This window comes from Polistes dominula, unplaced genomic scaffold (genome assembly GCF_049000335.1).
Source record: "Polistes dominula isolate Pdom_NZ unplaced genomic scaffold, Pdom_raw_medaka contig_22, whole genome shotgun sequence".
Lineage (NCBI taxonomy): Eukaryota > Metazoa > Arthropoda > Insecta > Hymenoptera > Vespidae > Polistes > Polistes dominula.
The window spans coordinates 1,295,714-1,320,465 of NW_028300966.1; the positions used below are offsets into that span (position 1 = coordinate 1,295,714).

Sequence of the window (24,752 nt, forward strand, 5' to 3'; positions counted from 1 at the left end):
TATTAACAAATTCAATATATATATATATATTTCAAAAATAATTCTTAAAGGTGTGTCAACACGTTGAGAATAATTTGTACAAAATTATTCATTCACAAATATAATCAAATTTATATCAACCGACATTTATATATACCATGTAACACGTGTTGTCGATTATCAGAACATAAAAAAAGAAACCCCAAAAAAGAAAAATGAAAGAGAAATCAAAAGACAAGTTGTGGTTAGAGAAAAGTTAAAGAAAAGTTAGTTGAGGAGGCAATAATCTCATTTGTTCTACGCAATCTCTTAACGGTTGAATTCTTGGCTTGAACATGAAGCAGGTAAAAGGAAATTGTTCTGACAGGTGTAACAACGAGTTAGTTTCTCACTTGAGGTTAATATGTCTCGACTATATATCACTCTTTCTCTTCAACCTTAACATAGTAGAAACATGTCGGTCTCTTATCTTGTACATATACATTTATCTTATACTTGACGAATAAAATAGCACAAGGAAGAAGTTTTCTACCTTCTCGTCTACCTTTTACCTATGTATATATATATATATATATATATATATATATATATATATATATATATATATATACTTTCACTTTAGGTACTACCATCATTTTCGGCATGATTAAACATTAACGAAAGCAGACGGTCCGCACTCACTGTGATTGAGCTACTTCTGTTTTATTAAATTCAATTCCATGCTATATATATATATATATACATATATACATATACAGATATTAAGGTATTTGTACAATGAATAGAATATTTCTCTACTTCTTTAATCTCGAACGATCTTTCGTGATTCTGATTAGAAAGGTGAATTTATTTAGATCCAAAAAAGAGAAGATTGTTTATTAAAGATGTGTTCTTTGAAAGCATAGAATTATATGAATGAAAAATCACACAAGTTATTTTTTTATTATCTTATCTTTATACTAAAAGATCAAAGTATCTTCAAAGTTTATTACAAGAGATATATTTTTATATTAAAAACAAATACGGATCATATTTTTGATTGGGTTTTATAACAAAAGTGAAAATCTTCTTCCTAAAAAAAAAAATAAATAAATAAATAAATATAAAACCATCAGCCCCATAAATAATGAAGAAGATTATTGTGAGAGATTAAAGAGAATAATAAATCTTATGGTTAGGTTGGAAATGTAAAAAGGGGAAGTTGTAAAGTTCTAAAAGGAATCATATTATAGTTGTATTGTATATATATATATGTGTGTATATTGTATGTGTAGAATAAAATCCATAGAAAGAGATGCGATTGGTGTTTACTGTTAGGCGAGTTTTAGCGGCGTCTAACTGTCGCGTGACTCATTTCAGGCGGCGGTCTGGCGCGTCCAAAGATGACTCTGAATCTGGAAGCTGGTGGAAATGCTTCCGGGGTTGGAGGAAATGTTGGACAACTGGCATTAAAGAAACCTGCTGGACTTAGCCTTGGATTACCCTTAGAAGTTAATGTTGCGAGAGGTGCAGCTGATCTCGTTGACGTCGATTTACCTCTTGAAAGACAAGGGTTTGTTTCTCATTATTATTATTTTTATTTATTTATATTTTAAATTGTTATGCAATTATTATATTTAATTTTTTGTTAGTTTGATATTTTAAAATCAAATTGATTTATATATATATATATTGATTTTATATTACAAATCTTATCTTAATGTATATAAATTACGTGTCACGTTGTTTGTTTGTAATGGATTCCTAAACTACTGAACCGATTTTAATCAAATTTTGTACACTTTGTGCAGTTTCATTTAACTTGAAAGATAGGATAGTTCATATCTCAATTTATATCGCAATTATTTATTTATTAACAAAGATTCATGATTATCTCTGTTAGTTCGATTATTATATCTATATATATTTATTATGAAATATTTAATTAAATGTTGTGTTAATATTAAATCAAATTGTTTGTTTCAAATTGTATTGTCAACGATGATAATAATTTTTTTTTTTTTTTGAATTAAATTAAGATACAAATATGATGAAGTAGTAGTAATAAAATTTTATCTGTTTTTTCTTTTTAAATTTTGTTTTTAGATGGTATCATGGTTCTATCACAAGAATCGAAGCAGAAGCTGTCCTACGACTTCTTCGGGAAGGAAGTTATTTGGTGAGGAACAGCGAATCGACCAAACAAGATTATTCCTTGTCACTCAAGTAAGTTGTATTACTTGAATTTACTCAAATAAAGTTCTTTAAATTAAAATTTCATGTGTGTATAATATGATTGTGAAATCTCATTGATATAAATATCATTTTTTAAACAACGTTTATTGATCATAGTTCAAAAATTCTGATTGTATATAATAAACGTGTTTATTAATTTAATTTAATTTTATTTTGTTTTTTGTTTACAGGAGTGCCAGAGGTTTTATGCATATGCGTATACAGAAAAATGAAGAACTGAACGCTTACATTTTAGGTCAATTTAGTAAACCATTCGAAAGTATACCAGAAATGGTTCGTCATTTTAGCGTTAATCGCCTTCCAATACGTGGTGCCGAGCATATGTGTCTTCTGCATCCTGTTATAGCACAGCTTTTGTAGCGTATCTACCGTAGCGCCGTTTAAAATAAAGGCGCTGCTGCTCTTCCTAAAAATACTAAAATAAAAAAAAACCATTTTTGATAATTCGTAGTTTACTCTATTACGAATAATTAAACAATTACAAACAAATACATACATAAACATACAGAAAACACAAATACCTCTGGCATTTGCTCGATGATGAAGTAAAAAAAAGAGAGAAAGAGAGATAGAGAGAGAGAGAGAGAGAGAGAGACAGAGAGGAAGAAATAAACAAAAATTTACCAAGAATAAAATGAGATACACGTGTATATGTATATATATATATATATACGAAGTTATATATATAAAGTATATAACAAGACATTTTTTTTTTTAAATAGATGTAATACAGAAACACAATTATTTTCAAAAAAAAAAAAAAAATCGACGAAATCTTCCAAAATCTGAACGTAAAAATGGGTCCGTAGGATATCGTTTTGTACTCTTCCATGAAATAATAAAAAAAAAAAAAAAAATTGAAAGGAAAAAAACAGAGATATGTGGAGAAGTTTATAAAATTTGATAATGAAAAATGAAGGTAAATATAATATATATATATATACGATATGTGAGATCATCGAGTTAGACAATAAATCGACTAATCTCGATTTGAATGGAATGTTAAATGAAAGAAAACTGGTAATACGATTTAAAAAAAAAAACAGTACAAAATAATAAATCAGCCAAGAAATTCTCTGTGAAAGAATAAAAAAAAAACAAACAAACAAATTCTATTCTGTGCAATGAAGAAATTTAATGATTATGAATTAACAAAAAGAATAAAAAAAAAAAAAAGAATTAATGATGTATTAATTGTTTATTTTTATTTTATTTTTTCTCAATCCTCTCACTTCGTCGTTTCTTCGATCGTACGCAGAATTTTGTTTGCTCGTTGATGAATAAAAAAAAAAAATGCAGATACTTCTTCGTTATTATATCGAAGATAAAATCCTTTTCGTCTTCCCGTGAGATTACTTAAAAAAAAAAATAAATAAAAGAGTAAAAAATTACAAAAAAAAAAAAAAAAAAAAAAACAGGAAAGAAAGAGGAAAACGACGATGAAAGAGAGAGAGAAAAAAAAACCAACATTGATGATGAAAAAATAAAAAAAAAAATAAAAACCTACCTCCGTGTACGTACGATCGTTGTAACGTCCATGAAATTAAAAAGAAAAAAAAAACACGACGACGATTTTTCGATCGTTGGACAACGAATGAATGTTTTATTAGAAAACTAAAGTAAAGTTGATCTTTAATAAAATAAAAGAAAAAAAAGAAAAAGGAACGAGATGTGTATACCGAAAAGATATGATGATGAAGAAGAAGAAGAAAAGAAAAATGAAATAACAAAAATGATTAAAAAAAAAAATAAAAAATAAAAGGAAGAACAAAATACTTAATAATAAAATAATAATAAATTAATTAAATAATTAATTAATTAATTATTGACAAAAAAACAACTTGGGATAAATATAAAAACGAAGATTCCATTTGTTCAATGCTAAATGCTGAATTGCTGATATTGTCAGTTTTTTTTTTTTAAATACGAATGAACGAATGAACGAAAAACGTCATCATCAGGATATCAGAATTTGGAATTAAACAATTGAAAAAAAAAAATCAATAAAGGGAATCTTTGATAATTGTATAAATAAGAAGGGGATGATGTTTTAATGATAATTTCTAAACGAAAAAAAAAAAACAACAAAAAAGTACCCAATTATATACCGAGGCTATTGTAATAGGAAAAAAAAAAATTAAAAAAGCAAACAAAATGTTGTTCCTGAAAATCGTTCGATTAATTAATAATTAATCGTTTAACGATTTGGGAATATAAATACTAAGGAAAAATAACCAGAATAAAAAAAAAAAAAAAAAAACACTATGGATTTTTCACAAACACAAACACCCACCCTATGAATTCTAATTGCTTGAATGAGAAATTGTTTCGGGAGAGATGAAATGGTGCAATGTGTTTTATTCCTTTCCAATTTATGGGAATATACAAATATATAGATATATATTTGATGGTGATGTAAAAATAATTTGTATCCTTTTTTCCATGAACGGGATTGCAAAAAAGGAAAAAGAAAAAAAAAGAAAAAAAAACCAGAAGAAGAAGAAGAAGAAGAAGAAGATGGAGTTGAAGGAAGACGCGGAATAATAATAAAAAAAAAAAAAAAATTACAACCGCGGATAATAAATGCCAAAGCTTAAATCCTAATCTCTTAACATAATAATAATAATATAATAATTATTAATAATAATTTAGTCGAAGAATTTAGTTAAAAAAAAAAAAAAAAAAAAAAAAAAAAAAAAAACCGTCACCGTTGATAAGTGATTAGACTTAGATCGCTGATTTTTGAGTGTGTCGTATGTTGTGTGATTTGATAAAAAAAAAAAAAACCAAACTAACCAAAAAAAAAAAAAAAAAAAATGCAAAAAAAAAAAAACAACAACAAATTGTCAATAAAACGAAACAAAAAAAAAAGAAAAGCTCCTCCTTCCACCATCACCCTCCACCTTCCATCCTACTCCTTTAACCTCTGAAAAAAAACAAAAACTATTCACTTTTTATGGTGAAATTGTATAAAAATTGATAGACGATAATGAGAAAAGGGTTTGATGATTTTATTTGAATTTTTTTAAGAAAAAAAAAAAAAAAAAAAAGGATCAGCGATCAGCAGTCAGTCCGAATCATCGATGACTCGTATCAGCCGAGTCATCCGTCCGACAATTTGTAATTTTTCGAAAGAATTTTTACGAATGTGATGATGAGATGAAGAAAAGTAGAGGTGACAGAATAAGAAAAAATTGAAGATGAAGAATAATGAAGATGAACACGTTGAGAGTGCCACGTTGAATTCTTATGGAAATGTTCGTCAGGTCACGTTGAGTGTCTGAATTGAGTGTCAGACATTGGTGCTTGACACAACTTGAAGAGAAAAGTTCAGTGTCAGACATCAATGACTGACGTGGTGGTACTCAATGTGTTAAAAGAAAATGAAAGAAATGAAGAGTGAGGGCAACCGATACATATTTTTTCATGTGATATTAATTTGTTACACAGTGGATGAAGTATAAGCTTAGTTTCTCACCTGTGATCTGTTACATTTAATTATTCCAACATTTAATCCTTTACATCTGTTGTTTGCTAATATAAATTGTGCAATATTCTCTTATAAAAAGAAGAAAAAGGGGGAAAAGAAAAATTAAAAAAGAAAAAAGAAAGAAGAAGAAGGATAAAGAAGAAACCGAAATGATTTTACGAACGATATTAATAATTATTATTGTCATTATTATTATTATTATTATTATTATAATTATTATTATTATTATTATATTTACTACGATTATATGTTAGGAAAGAAAGTGAGAGAGAAATGATGATAATACAAGAAGTGGAATAATAAGTTTAAGGATTAAAAAAAAAAAAAAAAAAAAAATAAGAATAAGAATATAAGTATAAGTATATAAGATATAAAAATAAAAAAAAAATGAAGCAGCTTATTCAGTAGTCAGACAAAAAAAAAACATGCAACGACTTGTATCGATTGCTCGCTGAAGAATTAATATTTAGAAACAACAATAAAAAAAAAAACGAAAAAAAAAAAGAAAAAAAAAACAATATAATAAGGAGATCGTCCGTGTGTGAGCGTTACAATAATTTTTGTCGAAGCAAATTCGATTCACGACGGTTGTGAGTGCGAATTTTTTCTTAGTCGGCTACTAATAATAATAATAATAAAAAAAGAGAGAAAAGAAAAAAGAAAATATTTGAGTGATCTTTTAAAACATTATTAAAAAAAAAAAAAAAAAAAAACAAATACAATGAAAACGTATTCATTCATTGATATATTTGATTATATGGGGGGAAAAAAGAAAAAAGAAAACTTAGATTTTAAAATCATAATCTTTTTTTTCCATCAACGATTGGTAGCGAGTGCTGTTGCAAATTAAAAAATAAATAAATAAATAATACCGACCAAATCACGTTTAAAATTACACGTTTGCTTTATTATTATTATTATTACTATTATTATTATTATTAATAATTCTATAATTCGTCCAGAGAGTGTCAGGCGCCGGCCAAAAAAAAAAAAAAAAAAAAAATAAAAAGAAACACATAAAAGCGTCAAAAACTATTTTTCTCCTTACGCTTTTCTAAACATTCATCTAAAAATGAAATCTAATTTTTCGTGAAATAAAATACTATGTAAAAAAAAAATGGGTAGAAAATAGAAAGAGAGAGAATGAGAGAGGGAGAGAGAGAGAAATAAGTAGAAATATTTGGCACTCCCTACCATTTCGCGTTAGAATTAGGTTTTCAGTGTAATACGACACGTTGTACTTTAAGCTGCCAGTATTATTAACTGTAATCGATAATGCATATCCATGTTAATGTTTAAGACATTATTATTATTATTGTCCCCCTTTCCCCAGCCCCTTACTTCCCCCAATTCATCACATTTTTCCGTATGAGCGATTATATTGAAACTATAATCTATATACATATATAAATATATTATATTATACATACACATATAAATATACATATATATATATAATAAAAATATATATTTATTTCATTATTATATTAAATTGATGATAAAAAAAGGAACAAAAAGATGGGTAAAAGAAAAAGAAAATAAAAAAAGAAAATAACCAACAACAACAACAACAACAACAACATCTTGTGTCGTTAAAATGCCTGTGGTCTTACGTCTAATATATATAATTATTCTGTATACCGTTGATTTGTCGTAAGATCTTCTAATTAGTCGGGGAAAAAAATCTAATTAAAAATAAAAAATAAAAGAAAGAAAGAAAAAGAAAAACAAGCTAATTGAAGAAACGATGAAAAAAAAATAAAGGTATCTCGCGTAGTTTTAATATCCTAGAGTTAGAAGGTGCGTATTAGTAATAATAAAAACAAATTGAGAAAATGAATAAAAAAAAAAAAAAACAAATGATAACGGGAACGTAGTCGTTAAAAACAACAACAACAACAGCTGACAACAAAAAGAACATCTCAACGTTAATTATAATATTATTAACAACAACGTCAAATACATGATGAAGAATTTAACACAACACACACGTCACTTTATGCGGTAGCATTAAACAAAAAACAAAAAACAAAAAAACAAAAAAACAAAAAAACTTTGTAGATACTTCCTGTACCTTGAAATTTATATGACGTAGCATTTAGATCCGATCGTACATAAATAATATATATATATATATGCATAGATATATATGTATATTATATATAATACGAAAAAAAATAATGTTAGCTAGTAGTCCCTTGATAAGAGAGGGGAGGGGTTTACGATACGAGTTACCTGTATTCAAATAAAAAATAATCGATTTGTGATTGATTAATATAAAAAAAAAAATCGAAAAAGAGAAAGAGAACAAAGCTAACAAATCGAATGTTAACTCGTTTTATCGTTGACTCCCCCCTCCCCAATACCCTAAAAACTGCTGTATACACACCCTCGTTTTTGTGTATGAGAATCTTTGTGTGATGTGCAATAATAAAACTGATAGAATGCGCGAAATAAAAAGGGGGAAAAAGAAAGAGAGAGAAAGATGTAACACACACACACACACACACATGTGCAGGACGATTGTGTCTCTTTTAAAAAAAAAAAAAAAAAAAAAAAAAAACAATGTGACCCCCTCCTCTCTCCAGTGTATTATTGTTTCTTATATTTTTAGATTTGTTCGTTCTACTTTGAATTGTTTTTAAATAATCCCAGACCACCGATGTTCCGAAATCGAATTTTGCTAGGGGTAGTCTTGTGTACTCTGGAATTCCTCCTTAATAATAAAACATTTAATAAGTCATTCGTTATACTCTTTGATCATTATTTGTAGAAATTTATTGAAATATTTCATATAATAATTTTGTTGTTTGTTTGTTTGTTTGTTTGAAATTTTTTTTTTTTTTAAATATTCATTTATCATTTTATTTAATTATATCTAAGTAAATAAGTTAATTTAAAAATTAATCAGAAATGCACGAATGTGCGAACAATAATTTAAGTAAATTTAATAATAATAATAATAAATATGTTTAATTATATATATATAAATATTTTTTTTTTTTTTTTTAATAGAAATTTTTCAAAAATACTCATTTATCATTTTATTTAATTATACCTACGTAAATAAGTTAATTTAAAATTTATCAAAATGCACGAATGTGCGAACAACAATTGAAATGAATTTATTAGAATATATTATGTATCGTTAAAAATATTTAAAATTATCGATATATGATATAAATAAATAAATAAATAAATATATATATATATATGTATATAAATATTGCAATCTAACTTTTATAGATCAAGTTAAAAGTATTGCTCCATCTTTTTTTGTTTTCTTTTTTTAGAAGCAAAAACGAAATTATTTAATATTCATATTCGTCTTTATGTTCATGCGATTGCGTAGTATTTAAAAAGTCTCATGTTTTGATCGAAGCTTTCACTTTGATATGAAGTTTCTCTCATTGGCACATTTTATTAATTTTATATATTCTCTTCTCATTCCATTAATTTTGCCTTTTTCTTTTTCAAATCCGTTCCATTGAAAATTATTCTTACGAATTGAAAGACACTTTGAATTATTGCGACGCTTTTTCTATGAGAAATAAATAAAATAAAATAAAATAAAAAAATAATAATAATAAGAAAAAATACAATCAATCTTTATACAGATTAGAAATAAAATAAACAAAAAAAAAAAAAAAAGATAAATTAAAGTTAAACTTACTATCATTAGATTTATTTGATTGACTTAAATTAGGCTGAGATGGTTTTGAAGAATCATGCTGTTTTTCCTCCTGATACGTTAATCAAAATGCACAATTATTTTTTTATTTATCAAATGACATATAAAAATATAATATTGTAAGTGAATTATTTTATTATTTATCTGATTTTGAAATAGTATATTACATACCTAGGGCGGTAAAGTAAGAAATATCTCAGAGCACATGTAATTGTTGTCCAAGGCGAAGCTGAGGTCAATGAACATGTGCTCTGAGGCTTTCTTATTTCTTGCCCATGGTGTGTATACTTTTTCTCTGCTTGACGTAAGTGGAAAGTGGCAACCTTGTTTTGCACAGCGGCCGGAAAGTTGACACTTTCCTTATGGTGTTGTGAAAAACTTTTTTTTATTACTCATGCGGGGAAAGTACTATTTTTTCGGTCGCTATTGGGGGGTCGGAAAGACTCTGTTTACAATAACACTGTTTGAATACGTTATCGATCTTGGTGAAAGGAAACTTCACTCGAAAATTGGAGGGAAACGAATATTACGTTGTTTAAAAAGAACGAAGTTTCGTTATGCAAATAAATTTACTTTAAATTTTTGATCTTTTTCAGTAAAGCTTCCTGAAAAACCGGGACTCTGCCCTCGATCCCATGGATGTGCAAAACATGTTCCCACGTTGGTAATAAAAAATAGTTTAGCCAACAAGGATAAAGTTTATAACCAATTTGAACGTATGCGCGCACTCGATTTCTTGGTATGCCCCGCTTCGCCCATATGGGTATTGCAAAACTTTTCGCATTAGGAAAGAAATATAAGTTTACCTCTTTATTAGCAGCTAACTTTTCCAAAAGAGGATAATCCATGTAACTGCCGTCCTTCATAGGACAAGTTATATCTTCAGGAGATGGACTAACGTCTTTTGAAGAACAAGAAGGTTCTTCATTGATACAAAAATCTTTCGACGGGAATGATTGACTTCGATTTAATTTACATTCCTCAGGTAATTTTCTAGTATACGGTGTAAACTTTTGTGATTGCTTTTTCCTATAAGATTTCATTAAGTCAACAAGATTTTCATTTAAATACGACACTGGTTGTTTAACTCTTTGTTGAGGAGTTGTAATCGTATGACTTCCACCGCAATAACGATTGCAACCATCATCGCTGGAAAAATCAAAACATAAGAAAAAAACGAAAAAATCAAACCGCGTAATATTTGTAAATGTAATTTGTAGAAAAAAAACAATGAAAGAGACAAACCTAGTTGATTGTTCGTTAGACGGTTTGTTTACATCGGTGTATTTGCTCTTCATAAATTCTGCCATTACTGCCTCGTATTTTTTCATATTTTTAAAATTAGACCATGGTTTTTGTTGCTTTCTAATTTGATCCAATTCATAAGTCAGATAAGGTCTTATGCTTCTACGGGGTGGTATAAAAGGTGATTCGTATCTTCTAATATCTTCCATTCTCATAGTTGTGTCTTTATTGCAGGATAAACATTGTACTCCGCTGATTAATTATTAAATAATTAATTATTATTTTTTTTTTAAATGTACTAAGCAAAAGTTTTAACGTGAATAATGAAAAATAAACGTGCGACATTTAAAACACATTACCTGAGCTTTTTCTTCGTAGCGGCAGCTTCCTTTTCCTGTTTTTCTTTGATCATTTTTTCAACTTTTTCCCTAAGCGAACTAAATTGCTTACTAACACTTGTTTTTAATGGTTCAACTTCGATTTTATTTACTTTCTTTTCTATCTCTTTTTGTAACTCTGTAACATGTCCCACCATAACAGAATTTTGTTGATTCATCTGTTCCATAGCTTGTTGTATTTCTTGTGTTAAATCGTTACAGGCAGTATCAAATTTGTCGTGTGAAACCTAAATACATATTTTGTTATTTATTATTAGTCATTTATATAATTATTATAACATAAAGTGTGATTAAATTTTTTTATTTTTATTTTTTTTTTAAATCATTCTCAAACCTTTCTGTTTAAAGTATCAGTGTCAGCTTTATCAGCTAAACTACTTTCAACGAGTTCCTTATCAGCTTTCATTGTTTGCAAATATTTTAATTGTTCCAGCATTCTCTAAATTTCAAATAAATATTAATTACATATATATATTATATTATATTATTTTTTTGGTAAGTTTAATATAATTTAATCTTACGTTTAGACTCTCATTACGAATTGACGTATCATTCATAAGATAATTAGCAGTTTCATTTAATTTTCCAATATCTTCTTGAATTTCTTCTATTTTTAAAATCATATTTTGAAGATCGTGTACTTCTGAATCTTGTGGTAATTGATTTGTACTTTTCATAGTATCCATTATAAGACTATTATTTGTTTCTATTTTTTGTAAACGTTCCTCAAGATGAACGTTTAAAAATCTTTGCATTTTTTCTATCATATCAGGTATATCTTTATTGTCAAGGTGTGGTATACTCGTTGATAATTGTTTCAATTCTGTATCTATTTGTTCTTGGTGTTCTTTTAATAAACTTATTTCAACGTGCAATTTGTATATCTCATTATCCAGGGTTGTATCAAGATCTTGACATCTTTCTAAACATATTTGAATGAAATTGTCTTTAATATCAGTTATCTCATCTTCTACGTCACTTTTACTAGCAGTTCTTTCATCTTCCTTTTCTTTACTTTCTGTAAAACAAAATTCATTAAAAAAAATATATATATATATTCAATTAATCGAAATAAATTTTTAATCAACGTGAGTTTTATATGACATATTACATATCATATTTTGCAAAGAGTATTATAAAAAATATAAAAAAAAATAAAAACAATTATTAGGTGATTCGAAAAGTCGTTTCGTTTTTTGCTGACACAATAATGGTTGCATTAGTTAATGCAAACCGACAAATAGTAACACATAACGTTTTGTTTAGAAAATGACAAAATTATTTGAATCTCTGTTTTACCTGGAACAGGTTTATGAGTATCGGTTATGATTACATCTTCAACATTAGTATCTATAATCTTCTTATCAGTTCTCTTCGTAGTTTGTGTCATGTGATGAGCAACACTTTTAATATTTTTTTCATTTTTAATTACTTCTTGGATCATCGATGTAAGCTAATTAACAATTATAATTTTGATTTAGTATAATGATCAAGAAAAAATAATTATAATGATAAAAAATATTGTTTATTATACCTTACTGATTCCTTGTTCAGCTGCATCAAGTCTTTTGTTAATGTTAATAATATTCCAAACGTCTGTTAATGGATCCTTAAGATTACCTTTCAATCGTTCAATTAATTCAGAATTAGTTGACAATTCTTGCAATACTTCGAATTGTTTCTCAAGACGTTTGACCTGCAAAATATTTTCAGATGATGTTTTAATAAAAAGATTAGTATTTTTAATATAATCTATTATATATATATATTTACGTTTTCTTCAAGTTTTTTAAAAGCAGAAGCAGTTGGAGTTAAACCATTGACAATTGGTTCGACAGAAACACGACTGTCCATATTATTTTCCAAATCTATACTAATCGATTGATTAAAATCTTTCATTTTGTCATCAGAAGAATCAACTGTTTTTTGTTGTTCATCTTTACGAGGTGAAACTGGTGCACTGGCCGATTTTCCAACAATGTTTTCATCTATAAATCAATGAACAATTAAACTTGTTTAAATTTGTTCAAATTAATTTCATGAGAATTATAATAAGATTTTACCTTGTTTGATAACGTCAATGTTTACTGCAAATTGATCTGTACTACGAAAACGTTGTTTTATTTGATTAGATCCATTAACAATTATGTTCTCGTAAAGGTGCATATTTGGACCAGATTTAGATGAAGCTATCACATTCTGTAATAATAAATTATAAATAAAATAATAAAAGTATTAATATAATATAAATAAAATGATCGTACCTTAATTCGTTTGGCATCATCTCCACGAAATTCAACCCTAGTTGTTCTAAGATTCATTTGTTGCAATAAAACATGAAGAAAATTGTGTAAAATGTTCAAATTAATTGCACCGACCTAAAAAAAAATGGGTATAATTGTTGTTACACTTGAAATATTAATATTATAATTTTATAAATTACTTACTTCTGGTGTTCCCAGAGCAAGATCCAACAGTTGGGGTAAACTGACAGCAACGGTTGACCAATTATTTTTCTTCGTTTCTTGTCTAGTCTTTTCTTCCTCAACATCTGATGCAGTAGTAGCAGCCATTTCTTCACATAAATAATTTATTTCTACAAAAAAAAAGGGTAGTATAATATTTTTTATAAAATCAAATATTTCTAATTAGTTAACCGAACAATTTCACATGGTTTTATTTTTTTTTTTTTTTTTTTCGAAGAAGCAAAAATGACTTCTTTGGGAAGATAATTGATCAGATTAAGAAATGTACACATTGAAAAGTGTCACGTGAAAAACACCCCCCAGCAAATACTATTATTTATTTCCAAGAAACGAGAAAATTATTCTTTGGGGGATGAAAATGATGGTCCACATGTTACTACGTCGGTCAAAACCTACTTGAAAACCACTCGATTCACGAAATTTTACCCCACCTGCCAAATTTATCAGACATTTCTATTATCACTTATTGGATAACGTTTGAATTACTTCATATCATGTGAAGATATCTAAAAATTTGACGGATTAGGTTTTATTTCAGAAATATCGGCAAAAGTAGACCTGGTAGGGTGAACGATATTTTGAATAAAAAAAATAAAATAAAATAAAATAAAATAAACTACGTTTTTTCAATTTTTTTTAAATAAAATACCCACGGCTAGTTCGTACTCTTAATATTTCCATTTGTTGATAAAATAGACAACATTTCAAGGCTAAATTCTATCGATTATTTATTTTATCAACCATCGGTATTTTTGGTTTACTTTGAGAAAGGATTTATTGATTTTTTTTTGGTAAGGTTTTCTTTGAAGTTAGGAGACAAACTGGATAGCTGGAGCCACAGATACATTTTGACGATAAACAAAATTCTTCATTAATTAAATAATGTTCATACGACATGTTTGACTTTCAAAACTAATAGTAATCTTTTAAAAATATCCTCTTAACAAACAAACAAAAATTAAAAGAAAAGATAATATTTTATATTTTTAATTGCAAAGTAATTGAAGGAAAGAGAACAACTAGAAGAACAACAACAAAAAAAAAAAGAAATGATAATAGTTTAGGATAAAGTTAGTGCTAGAGTATCCACTAGGACATAAATAAATTTTGTCATTTTTACAAAATTCAAATAGCAACCTAAATATTTTCTCCCTTACTTAATTAAATTACTACTACTACTGAAAATATTTTACATTAATTCGACTAAAATTATTGTTCTATATTTTTGTTTTAAATAAGCATCTTTTCAAGTATATTTTTTGACTTCTCAAAAAAAAAACAAACAAACAGTGTCTTAATTAAAATACCGTTCTAATTGAAACAGTACAATCAAAAATCTTATTTGTTATTTAAAAAAAACCAAAATCAAAATATTAAAATTAAAAAAGTCAGATCATTAAATACAATTACACGAATTGAAGATATCATAAATCAGTTAATATTGTTTTAATTAAAATACCATTTGAATTCAAGCAGTACAATCAAAAATCTTATTTATCAAAAACAAAACAAAACAAAACAAAATAAAAATCAAGAATAAAAACCAAGGATTATGAAATAGAATTACACGAATTGTTAGAGAATAGTAAAATCTAGAGAGAAGAGACATTGTGCATCGGATAGTATACATTTAGCAACCCTTGTCATATCGTAGGAAGAAGCATCATCAGAAGCAGTAACAGCACAAGTACTACTCGCGTTCGTTCTCTAACGTACGCGTAAGGGGGGGGTGAGTACGCGTGGTACTAAAGGGATGAGGACTAGTAATTGCGTGGAAACGGTTAGAAGAAGGGAATGGGTAGAAGTAGGAGTCGTGGGGACTTTGCTACGTGCCTACCTAGTCCTTGAAAGGATGTGTAACCCCAGGAATAGAAGGTGCAGGAGAATGAGAACTACGACTACGACAACGACAACGACAACGACAACGAGAAGGAAGAAGAAGAAGAAGAGGAAGAGGAAGAGGAAGAGGAAGAGGAAGAGGAAGAGGAAGAGAGGATACCAGGATACGCTGATGTGAGAGTGGAGGTGGTGGTGGTGGGGGGTAAGTACGGTTTGAGAAGCAGAGGTAAGCCGGCGTTTATATTTAATTAAGGAGGATACATTTAGCTCGTGTGAGAGCATGCTGGAAGGAATCAGATAGAGAGAGAGAGAGAGAGAGAGAGAGGATTTTAGGTCGCGAGAGAACCAAGAAAGATGATAAGAGAGAGAGAGAGAGAGAGAGAAGGAGAGTGAATTTCTGTGTGTTTCTTGTCTAATTATCTACCCTTCCAAAAGTGCCACGTTCACTTTCTACCGTCTAACTGTTGGTAAGTTGTTTTATTTTTCGTATTGTTTCCAGGAAATGTTCTATTCTCTCTCTCTCTCTCTCTCTCATTTATCTCGAGATAATACAGGACAGAAGAGAAGAGAAGAGAGATAGAGAAATATAAAAAAAAAAGAAAAAAATTGTTTCACGGTGTTTTACCTTCTAAAATGTCTCTCGATTCAACTATCTTCCCTTCTTCAGCTACCTTCCCCTCTTCAACTTCTACGTCCTTTTTTCCTTCCATTTCTAATTCCTTCCTTTTGTCCTTTTTCTTCTTTCTTCTTTCTTGACGTTTCCTTAGCTGCTTTCCTACGGTTGGCACTGAAAATAAAAAGTTTTCTTTTTTTTTTTTTTTTAAATATATTTCACAATATTTTTATTCGTAACTGGGTCATGTGCATGAGATAATATTTAAAAAAAATGATTTAAAAGTAAAAGAAAAAAAAAAGATACTTGAAAAATGAATTTATATACCATAGAAAGATTTGAAAATAAAGAAAACGATATCAGAAGTTTTCCCATAAAAAAAAAAGCCCAAAATCGAGACAGAACGAAACGAACGGGTCGGTCTCGATCTCCATCGAAGATTGGCTTTAACGAGTTTCCTTTGAAAACGCGGTTTTATCGAAGGATTGCCTGATTCCCTTTTTCTACCCGAATACTTTCCCCGTTGGGCTTTTCTCAATGAAACGAGGAATAAAAAGGCAGAGAGAGAGAGAGAGAGAGAGAGAGAGAGAAAGATAAATTTTGAAAGGAAAAAGGTCTTCTTAATTAAAGACGATCCAACGTTCGAAAAAAATACAAATAAAATCGAACCTTTCCTTTCAGGTATAAGAAGATGGTTTAACCGATCAAAAAGAAGAATGAATTGTACTATGGGATAGAAAAAGAATAAATAAAAAAGGTTTGAGAAAAGGTTGATGGGAATACTGATTGTTGGTTTGAAACTGACACCAGTGATAAACACAAATTCCTTAACTTCACAAGGTTCTTTCCTAAAATCTTTTTTTTAAATATATAAAATTATTAAATATATAAAAAATGAATTATAATAAATTTGTATAATCTGTTTTACAATCTTAGGTTAACCCTTTGCACTCCGTTGTCGCCGTTGAGGCGACACAGCACGCTCGGAATGCAAATTGCTTGGAATGCAAAGGGCTAAATAAGAAAGGTTTCAATATTTGAACATTCGATTGTTACAAATGACAACCACGAATCACGAGCTACGATTGCAATCACAATGACGAATAGGAGGCTTTAACAGACTTAAGGTTTTCGTCTTTTAGGGAAAAATTAGAAAAGGCCAAATAATTTCTGTTCTGTTAAGGAATTCCATTATAATATTCAGGTCGAGCAGGCTGCGTCGCCGTCGCCGTCGCCGTCGGTCGTCTTTGTGTCGCCGAAGAGGATTCTTTCCTTTTCTTTCCCTCTACTTCAGGTCTCAAACTCATGCCACATGCCTCTCACTTTTACCCTTCTCCTTCTTCGTCTTCGTCTAGGCCAACCCCCTCAACTCTCTGTTTGTCCGTAGAGTATCTTTTCCTACCATTCTATCTTTCTTTAGATTTCTTTTTTTTTTTTTTTACTTTCTTTAGTGGTTTATTCCCTTCTCTTTTCAATTCTTTTGCTTTCTTATTCCACGAACGTTCTTATTGAATTCCGAGAAAGCAGAGAAAGAGTCACGCTAATGCCAAACATCGAGGGAAGAACAAAAAGAAAGGAAAACAAAAAAAATATTATATATATATATATATATATAAAATAACCTCTTATACGGATTTTTCTTTCATGACTAAAAAGTTTCTTCTGTGTGCATTGTTTTTTCTATTTCTTCTTCTTCTATTTCTTATCATTCTTTATCTTATTTCTTCGTTGTGTCATTGTGAAAGAGTATTGTGTATCACATTTTTTGTACTTCCATAAAAAGTAATTATTTAATCAAAAGCAAGTATTTAATTGTTTAATTGAAATATCTTCAAAAAAAAAAAGAAAAAAAAATTTTTAATATAATGTACACGTAAGACAAAAATTATCTTTATTAAAATTATACGTTAATATATTTTTTTTTAATAATATTATATATTTGTTATAAATATATTATGTTCAAAAATAGCGTTAAAATTAACGTACACCGAACTATATTTTAAATTTAACACCAACTTTATAATTTAACTTTTATATTTACACATATATATATATATATATATATATATATATATATATATATATATATATATATATATATATATTTTTTTATATAATATATAATATATTATATTTATATTTGTTAATATTTAATATATTTCTATTAGGGTGATATAAAAGTTCATTGTGTGTGTGTCGTTCATTGTATCACAGATACTGTAATACTTTTGAAACCAATAAAATCACTTCATATATGCTAATAAAATTATTAATTAAATTATTATTAATAAAAAAAAATAAAACAAACCTACGGAACTTTTGTTTCACTTCAATACTTTTTTTTTGTTTAACACATTTTTTATTTAATCTTTTATCTCAACTAATATTAAATTATATAATAAAATACCTTGAATAATTCGTTGGAGATCTGTTCAAGTAGTCGTCCAGAATGAGAATAAGAAGAACGTCTTTGTCAACGAATCCAACAGAACAATCCTGACTCAACAGAAATGAAGGAAATGGACGAACATTAACCCATGAAAATTCCCTATTAGAATTTTCTTTAGGCGCTCAATTCAAATATCAAATCCTACGATCGTTTCCTCCAATCGTACACAGAAAAAGAAAAATAGGAAAGTGACTTTTAAATGTGAGATTCATGGATAATACACGAGAAAGATTTACTTTGGTTTGATGTAAAATCAACGACGACGTTCAAATCCTTTTTTTATTTTAACGAAAGAAAATAACAAGACTGAAGAAAAAGAATGGTAAAAAGTTTCAGACGAAAATAAGCCTCGAATTTCCCTTTTTGTTTTCTTCTTCTTCTTCTTCTTCTTCTTCTTCTTCTTCTTCTTCTCACTCACGTTTAAATCTGTCTTTTGCTTTTCTTTTTTCTTTTTTTTTTTTTTTTTTTACCTTACGATAAAGCACGAAGGAAACATCGTTGAAAAAGGGAAAAGTAAAAGACGTAAGAGAACTAAGTATAAAAAGCGATAAAATGAGAACGAGTTGAGAGTGATGGTGTTAGCCTAGCCTAGCTTAGCTAGCTAGCTAGCTGTCTTAGTGGTTTCTCAGATATTTAAATCCACCTGAACGACGTCGAGACTCAACTTTCTTTCTTTCCACTTCACGTGAAACCCCCAAACCACCCCTTTCCTCTTGACGTCTCGTTCAACGATCTCAAGGAACCAAACCCACGTATACACACCCACATGTTTCTAGAATCCTTGAATTCGCATGTGTTGCTGTTACCCCCTCATAGGCTTTTCTTGCATTTAAAAAAAAAAAAAAAAGAACAAACAAACTTGAAAGACAGAAAGAGATAGATAGATGGATAGATAGAGAAACGAGTAGGTTTAAGAAGAGATTAAAAGAAGGGGGTGGGGTTGAGAAGGGGTTTGTTCAAGCGTGACGTGTATTCTTCTCGTCGAAAAACCTAATAGCACGTGGTAGGTTGTCTGACTGCTGCTACTGCTACTGCTAGTGGGTGCTTTACAGCCTTGTCGGTTTAGAAAAGGGTTTGCTTGAACGAAGAAGAAGAAGAAGAAGGAGAAGAAGAAAAAGGAAAATGGAAGATCTAGTAGCTTGTCTTAATGGTGTGGGAGTACTGGTGAACCGGCTGCGAAAAAGGGAGTTTTTAAAACATCCAACCCTATGCACCAACTGTTTCCTTCCTTCCTTCCTTCCTTCTTCCTTCCTTTTTTCTTTTTTCTTCTACTATTGTTTTTTTTCTTTTCTTTAGCTTTTATCGTTACCGGCCTAACCACGAAGAGGATAGAAAAGTCTCTCGACTTTTCTTTACCACGAAATTCCTACCGACGTGTAGTATAAAAGATTTCTTACTATTTCTATCTCTATCTCTTTCTTTTTCTATCCATCTGTCTATCTATCTGTCTTTCTCTCTTTTTTACTATTTTCTCTTCTCTGACTTGATAGACCACCATTTGCACTAGCTCTACTCTATCTTGCTTTTCGTAAATCTTTTAGAAAAAAAAAAAAAAATTAGAAGAAAGAAAAGAAGGAACGTGTATAGTGAAGTATAGCATTTGACCGGATGCGGGATCTTTTTTTTTTTAGCTCGTTAAATACTGCTTTGTAGAAGTAGATGTACCTGTTTTTTTTTATTTTCTTTCCTTTTTTTAAAGTGAAAATTTCTTTAGAATCGACGTGATTGGGAAACTAATAAAATTATTTATTAAAATTATATTTTAAATAATTATTTATAGTTAAAAACAATGTTATATATGCATATTCTAAAAATATTATAAAATTAAAGTTAAATTTTTATGACTTATTAAAAATACGCGCCTGTAAGAATGCAACCCTTCATACACACTTTGAAAATGTTGCTTGCGAACGCCATCTACTGAGATGGAATGTTTTTCTGCCCGAAAGTTAGGCAACTCGTAATACACGCGTGTATAAACAGTTTGGACTGCAAAATAACTCTGTCCCAACAGGTGGCGCTCGCAAGCAACATTTTCAAAGTGTGTATGGAGGGTTGCATTCATACAGGCGCACATTTTGTTATAATTATTAAATAAATAATTACAAAGAAAGTAAATAAAAAAGACAATTAAAAAAATATTTGTAAATCAAGTCTAATTTCACGGATAAAGTTTTTAACATTGTTTAAGTAAATTTATTCTTCTATTATTTATTAATTATTTTTGAAAATCCTGAGATTATAGAATTATAGTTTACAGAAATATAAGATCTTAAATTATAGATCGTTTTCCAATAAAATTATTAACAATTTTCTAATTTTGTATTATTTTTATTTTTCAAATTAAATAATTTCAATAGTTAAAAATTAACTTTTCACGTAATATTTCTAAATATTTTTTAATTTACAGGACAATTATATCAATGATATTATTATATTATCTTTAGTTATTATATAAAAACGTATTATATGTAGATGATAGAATTGAAATGAAATAAAATTAGTATTTTATGAATAATATTTTAAATATACTTTTAGGATAATTATTAGCAATGAGACTTTAACACCACTTATTATTTTAATTATTAATTATATGTACTCACCAGTAAATTGAAAAGAAACTCAAAACTAATTGAAATGTATAACTAAAGTTCTGACTTGTTATATAATCTTACGATAAATTTGAAATGTTTCAACTGTTCGAAGATAAAAGTTTGCCTACGTAGTCTTCTTAATGTTTGAGTTCACATGAAAGTCGATAAACATTTCTTATTTAAATCTCTAACCCATATTTTCTTATACACTCGAATTTAAATATCTAACGAATATTTTCGTATATACTTTAGAAGAAATTCACGTATTTACCTAAGTTATATTTAGAACGTATTAGATATATATATATATATATACATATTTGTAAATAGTAAACACGTTCGAAGAGAAGACTACGATATAAAAGTCATAGAAAAAAATAAATATATGTATTATATTTTAAATGAAATATATAATTTAAAATTGTTATTTAAAAATTTAGAAAAAAAAATAAATTAACGATATATTATGTTTATATATATATATATATATATATATTTTTAAATGATTAACATTAACCGATTAAATATTAAAATTTTGTTTTCAACATTTAAATAAAACTTTTGTTAAATAACATATTATATATATATTTTCTAATTTGTTAAAAAGAAAAAATTCTATGACGTATTATTCGTTTATATTATTTTATCCGAATTATTATTATTATTATTATTTTTTTTTTATCTACTTTTCTCTCTTCACTGTCTTTTCTTAGTTATCATATTAATAAGATATTTATGCAAATTAAATTATAATTCGTTTATCTACAATATTAGAATTTTTTTCTATCTTTTCAACGTGTCGACTTATAACGTATGCTTATACTGACTTGAGTAGTAGTAGTTACGAAGAAAACGACGAGAGAATAAAGGTGAAAAACGTAGCGAGAAAGATATAAAAAAAAAAAAAAAAAAGAAAAAGATAAAGGAGTTTTGGCTTTGCGAAATTGGATATCATATATCAAGAGCTTTCCAAGCGAAACTCATTGTGTCGACTTGTCCAGCCTAGGAAGAGAATTAGCTTGAACAAATTAAGCTCGTCCTATTCTCACTCTTTCTCTTACAAAAAGCACCAAGAGAAAGACAAAAATATACATGAGATAGAAATAAAGACAAAAAAAAAGAGTGTTAGTTAGAAAGAAAGAAAGACAGAAAGAAGAAAGAAAAAAATCCAACGTACTAGACAGACATTTGTATTTAACTTATAGAAGATCGAAGATCTGAAAAGTCAGAAAGTAAAAGAACGTTTTTCACCAAATCGTTTCCATCTTTTGCACTTTTCCTAAACGTTTTGGTAAACGTTTTCGCAAGCGTTTTAACCCAACCTCCTTCTACTTTCTCCACCCACCCCTTTCCATTTTCCTTCCATGCTTCCTCTTTTCGCGAAACCTCCCCCGCAGTTTATTTTTTTCTTTTTTCCTTTTTTTCTTTTTTTCGTCGCGACGTCTCGTCTTTGACCGACAGCAGGAGATTGAAAAGTTTGCCTTTGGACTGAAAACGGTAGTTGAGTATAACGCTAAAGCAAAACGCCACTAGAAGATGGTTTTTGGTTACCACCATACGACTACAACGACCAATAGAAACCAGGATTTTCTTTCTTATGGTGTTCGAAAGGACCAACACCTTTCCTTCGTTTCTTTTTTTTTTTTTTTTTATTTCCTCTCAACCAAGTAAGAAAAATACTACCGAGACTCAGGTGTACGAATGCTTAGCTAAGGTTCGAAAAAGGGTCCTCCCAGTGTAAGAGAAGGGATAAGGGTTGGACCTTAAAAACAAGCCGATGTGCATCGACATCCTATTTCGTTTCCTATTACGTAAACGTCTGAAGCACAGCCGGATTTATTTGCTTTATTTTCATATGGGAATGTTCTTTGGCACAACCTCAAAGGCAACGCGAGATCTTTCTCTCTCTCTCTCTCTCTCTCTCTTACACACACACTCACACACTCACTCTCATTCTCTCTCTCTCTCTTTCTTTCCCTTTTTCATGCACAAGTACATACAAACTTGAGTCTCATCATATCCTTCGTCCTTCTCTTCGATCTCTTTCCCACCATCAGCCATCCTCGTTCGTCCAACTGCACAATGATCTGTCTATCCTTTTTTATTTTCTTCCTTTTTTTTTTTTTTATATATATATCTCTCTGTCTCTTTCTATCTTTTACGTGCTTCCACGCAGACTCTTCACATACGATTACGATCGACGTTCACCGAACTAATATCCGAATTTTTGCGATTCCTTTTATAGGATATTGAAAGCAAGCTTCCTTCTCCTCCTCCTCCTCCTCCTTTTCCTCCTCCTCCTCCTCTTCTTCTTCTTCTTCTTCTCCTTTATTTCTTCTCTTTCTTACTCAGTTTTTAATCTCTTCTTCTTTACTGTTCTGATCTCTTGTAATTTTGTTCTCGTCTATGTTTCCCTTTTTTTATTTCCCTTGTTCTTTTTAACTTTGAAATTTTTGAAAGAAGAAACGCGTCGCGTTTGAGGTTTCGATCGAATGCGGAACGAGACTTTTGCCGCAGTCACGAAAGGCTAATTAGTACGCTTACTGCTTCCTACGTGATCGAGGAAGGGCCAATCATCGATCAGGATCATGGATCGTAAACGAGTTCTGAATATAAGTGGGTTAAAGAGAGCTAATACATACTCAACCACTTACCTAGTTCTTCTCTCTTAGTAACTTGGATTATATCTGAGAGAATATTCCCTTTTTTTAGTTTTTTTTTTTTTTTTGCTTCAATATTTTCTACGATATTATTCAACGATTATTTTCTATTTTTCTCTCTCTCTCTGTGTTTCTTGTTTTTTTTTTTTTTTTTTTTTTATTAAATATAAAAGATATTAACAACGGTTAATATAGATAACATTGAGATTTATTCCCATTGGAGATTGTTTTACTTCAATGTCAACGTTTATATTTTTGTTATTGAAAAATCAACATTATCGACAACAAGTTCTCGAAGATTTGACTTTCTTTTAAATTTTTTTATATCTTTCTCTCTTTCTCTCTTTTCGTTCGTTATTGCTCTCGTCGATGAGAGACACAATGAGAGAAAGAGAGAGAGAGAGATAGGTTGGTAGACGTTTTATCTGACCTGAATACAGGAAATTAAGGAACTCACCGGTCGTTCACAATTTCCTTCCAACTTATTGTCTCTTTTACTTCTTCTTCATTACTTTTTTCTCCTTTTTATTTTATTTTATTTTATTCCTTGACGAGAAAGCTTTCACGTTTTAGGTCTATCTGACTAATTTCAACTATGTATATTAAATCAAATTGAAATTGAAATTAAAAGAAAATGTATTTCTGTTTATTATTAAAAGATTAATATATATCTGTTTGATAATACAATGTTTATAAATTCTTATACAAAAAAAAAACATAAGAATTATTATAAAATTAGAAAAGTATGTATAATTTGATTAAATTGATAATATGATAAGACAAAAAAAATAAATTTCAACAAAGTGTTATCATAGAAAAATAATTACATTTTGATTATACTTTATATATAGATTTAGGATTAATTTAATGAAAATATATCTCGAAATTGATTGTTAACCACATTCAGTTAAATCCGACAGTCAAGCAAGTTATGTGTGAGAGAGAAAGAGAGAGAGAGAGAGAGAGAGGAGTGCTTTCTACGTTAATCAATTGCCCGTACACACTTAACCAAGTGTATCTCTTGATAAATAACGAAACGATCGACGGATAAACAGAGAAATCGATCTATCGGG

The 24,752-nt window shown here is 28.7% G+C and overlaps 2 protein-coding genes across 9 annotated transcripts in view; one reads left to right on the top strand and one right to left on the bottom strand.

Annotated features, from left to right (window-relative positions):
* Nucleotides 1-4,218, top strand: part of hwt (SH2 domain-containing adapter heavyweight) — a 178,045-nt gene extending 173,827 nt beyond the window's left edge. Inside the window, 3 exon segments of the mRNA XM_015326666.2 lie at nt 1,339-1,531; nt 2,065-2,184; nt 2,385-4,218. Coding sequence (XP_015182152.2) covers nt 1,339-1,531; nt 2,065-2,184; nt 2,385-2,574 — 503 coding nt within the window. The 3' untranslated portion in view covers nt 2,575-4,218.
* Nucleotides 2,491-23,518, bottom strand: LOC107069393 (uncharacterized). 8 transcript variants are annotated; one of them, XM_089173037.1, is made up of 14 exons: nt 15,989-16,150; nt 13,486-13,634; nt 13,303-13,416; nt 13,102-13,237; nt 12,812-13,026; nt 12,573-12,734; nt 12,338-12,491; nt 11,560-12,056; nt 11,373-11,477; nt 11,000-11,265; nt 10,641-10,892; nt 10,202-10,544; nt 9,378-9,447; nt 5,248-9,245 (listed from the first exon to the last, which is right to left on the bottom strand). In XM_089173037.1, exons 1-14 carry the CDS (start codon nt 16,071-16,073, stop codon nt 9,229-9,231), a joined length of 2,565 nt encoding a protein of 854 aa, XP_089029163.1. In that variant the 5' UTR covers nt 16,074-16,150; the 3' UTR covers nt 5,248-9,228. The 8 variants fall into 8 exon arrangements, with proteins under 8 accessions (XP_089029165.1, XP_089029163.1, XP_089029161.1 ...); XM_089173039.1 differs by lacking the exons at nt 5,248-9,245; nt 9,378-9,447 and adding an exon at nt 2,491-2,629; XM_089173035.1 differs by having other exon boundaries at nt 5,248-9,447.
* Nucleotides 23,519-24,752: the final 1,234 nt, after the last annotated feature.

Coding starts and splice junctions, on each gene's coding strand:
- LOC107069393 (XM_089173034.1), bottom strand. CDS start 23,080: ATGGCTGATGGTGGGAAAGAGATCGAAGAGAAGGACGAAGGATATGAT. Junction 16,151..23,019: donor ATATGATGAGACTCAAGTTT/GTATGTACTTGT, acceptor TTTTATTTTCAG/TGCCAACCGTAGGAAAGCAG. Junction 12,492..12,572: donor CTGAACAAGGAATCAGTAAG/GTATAATAAACA, acceptor ATTGTTAATTAG/CTTACATCGATGATCCAAGA.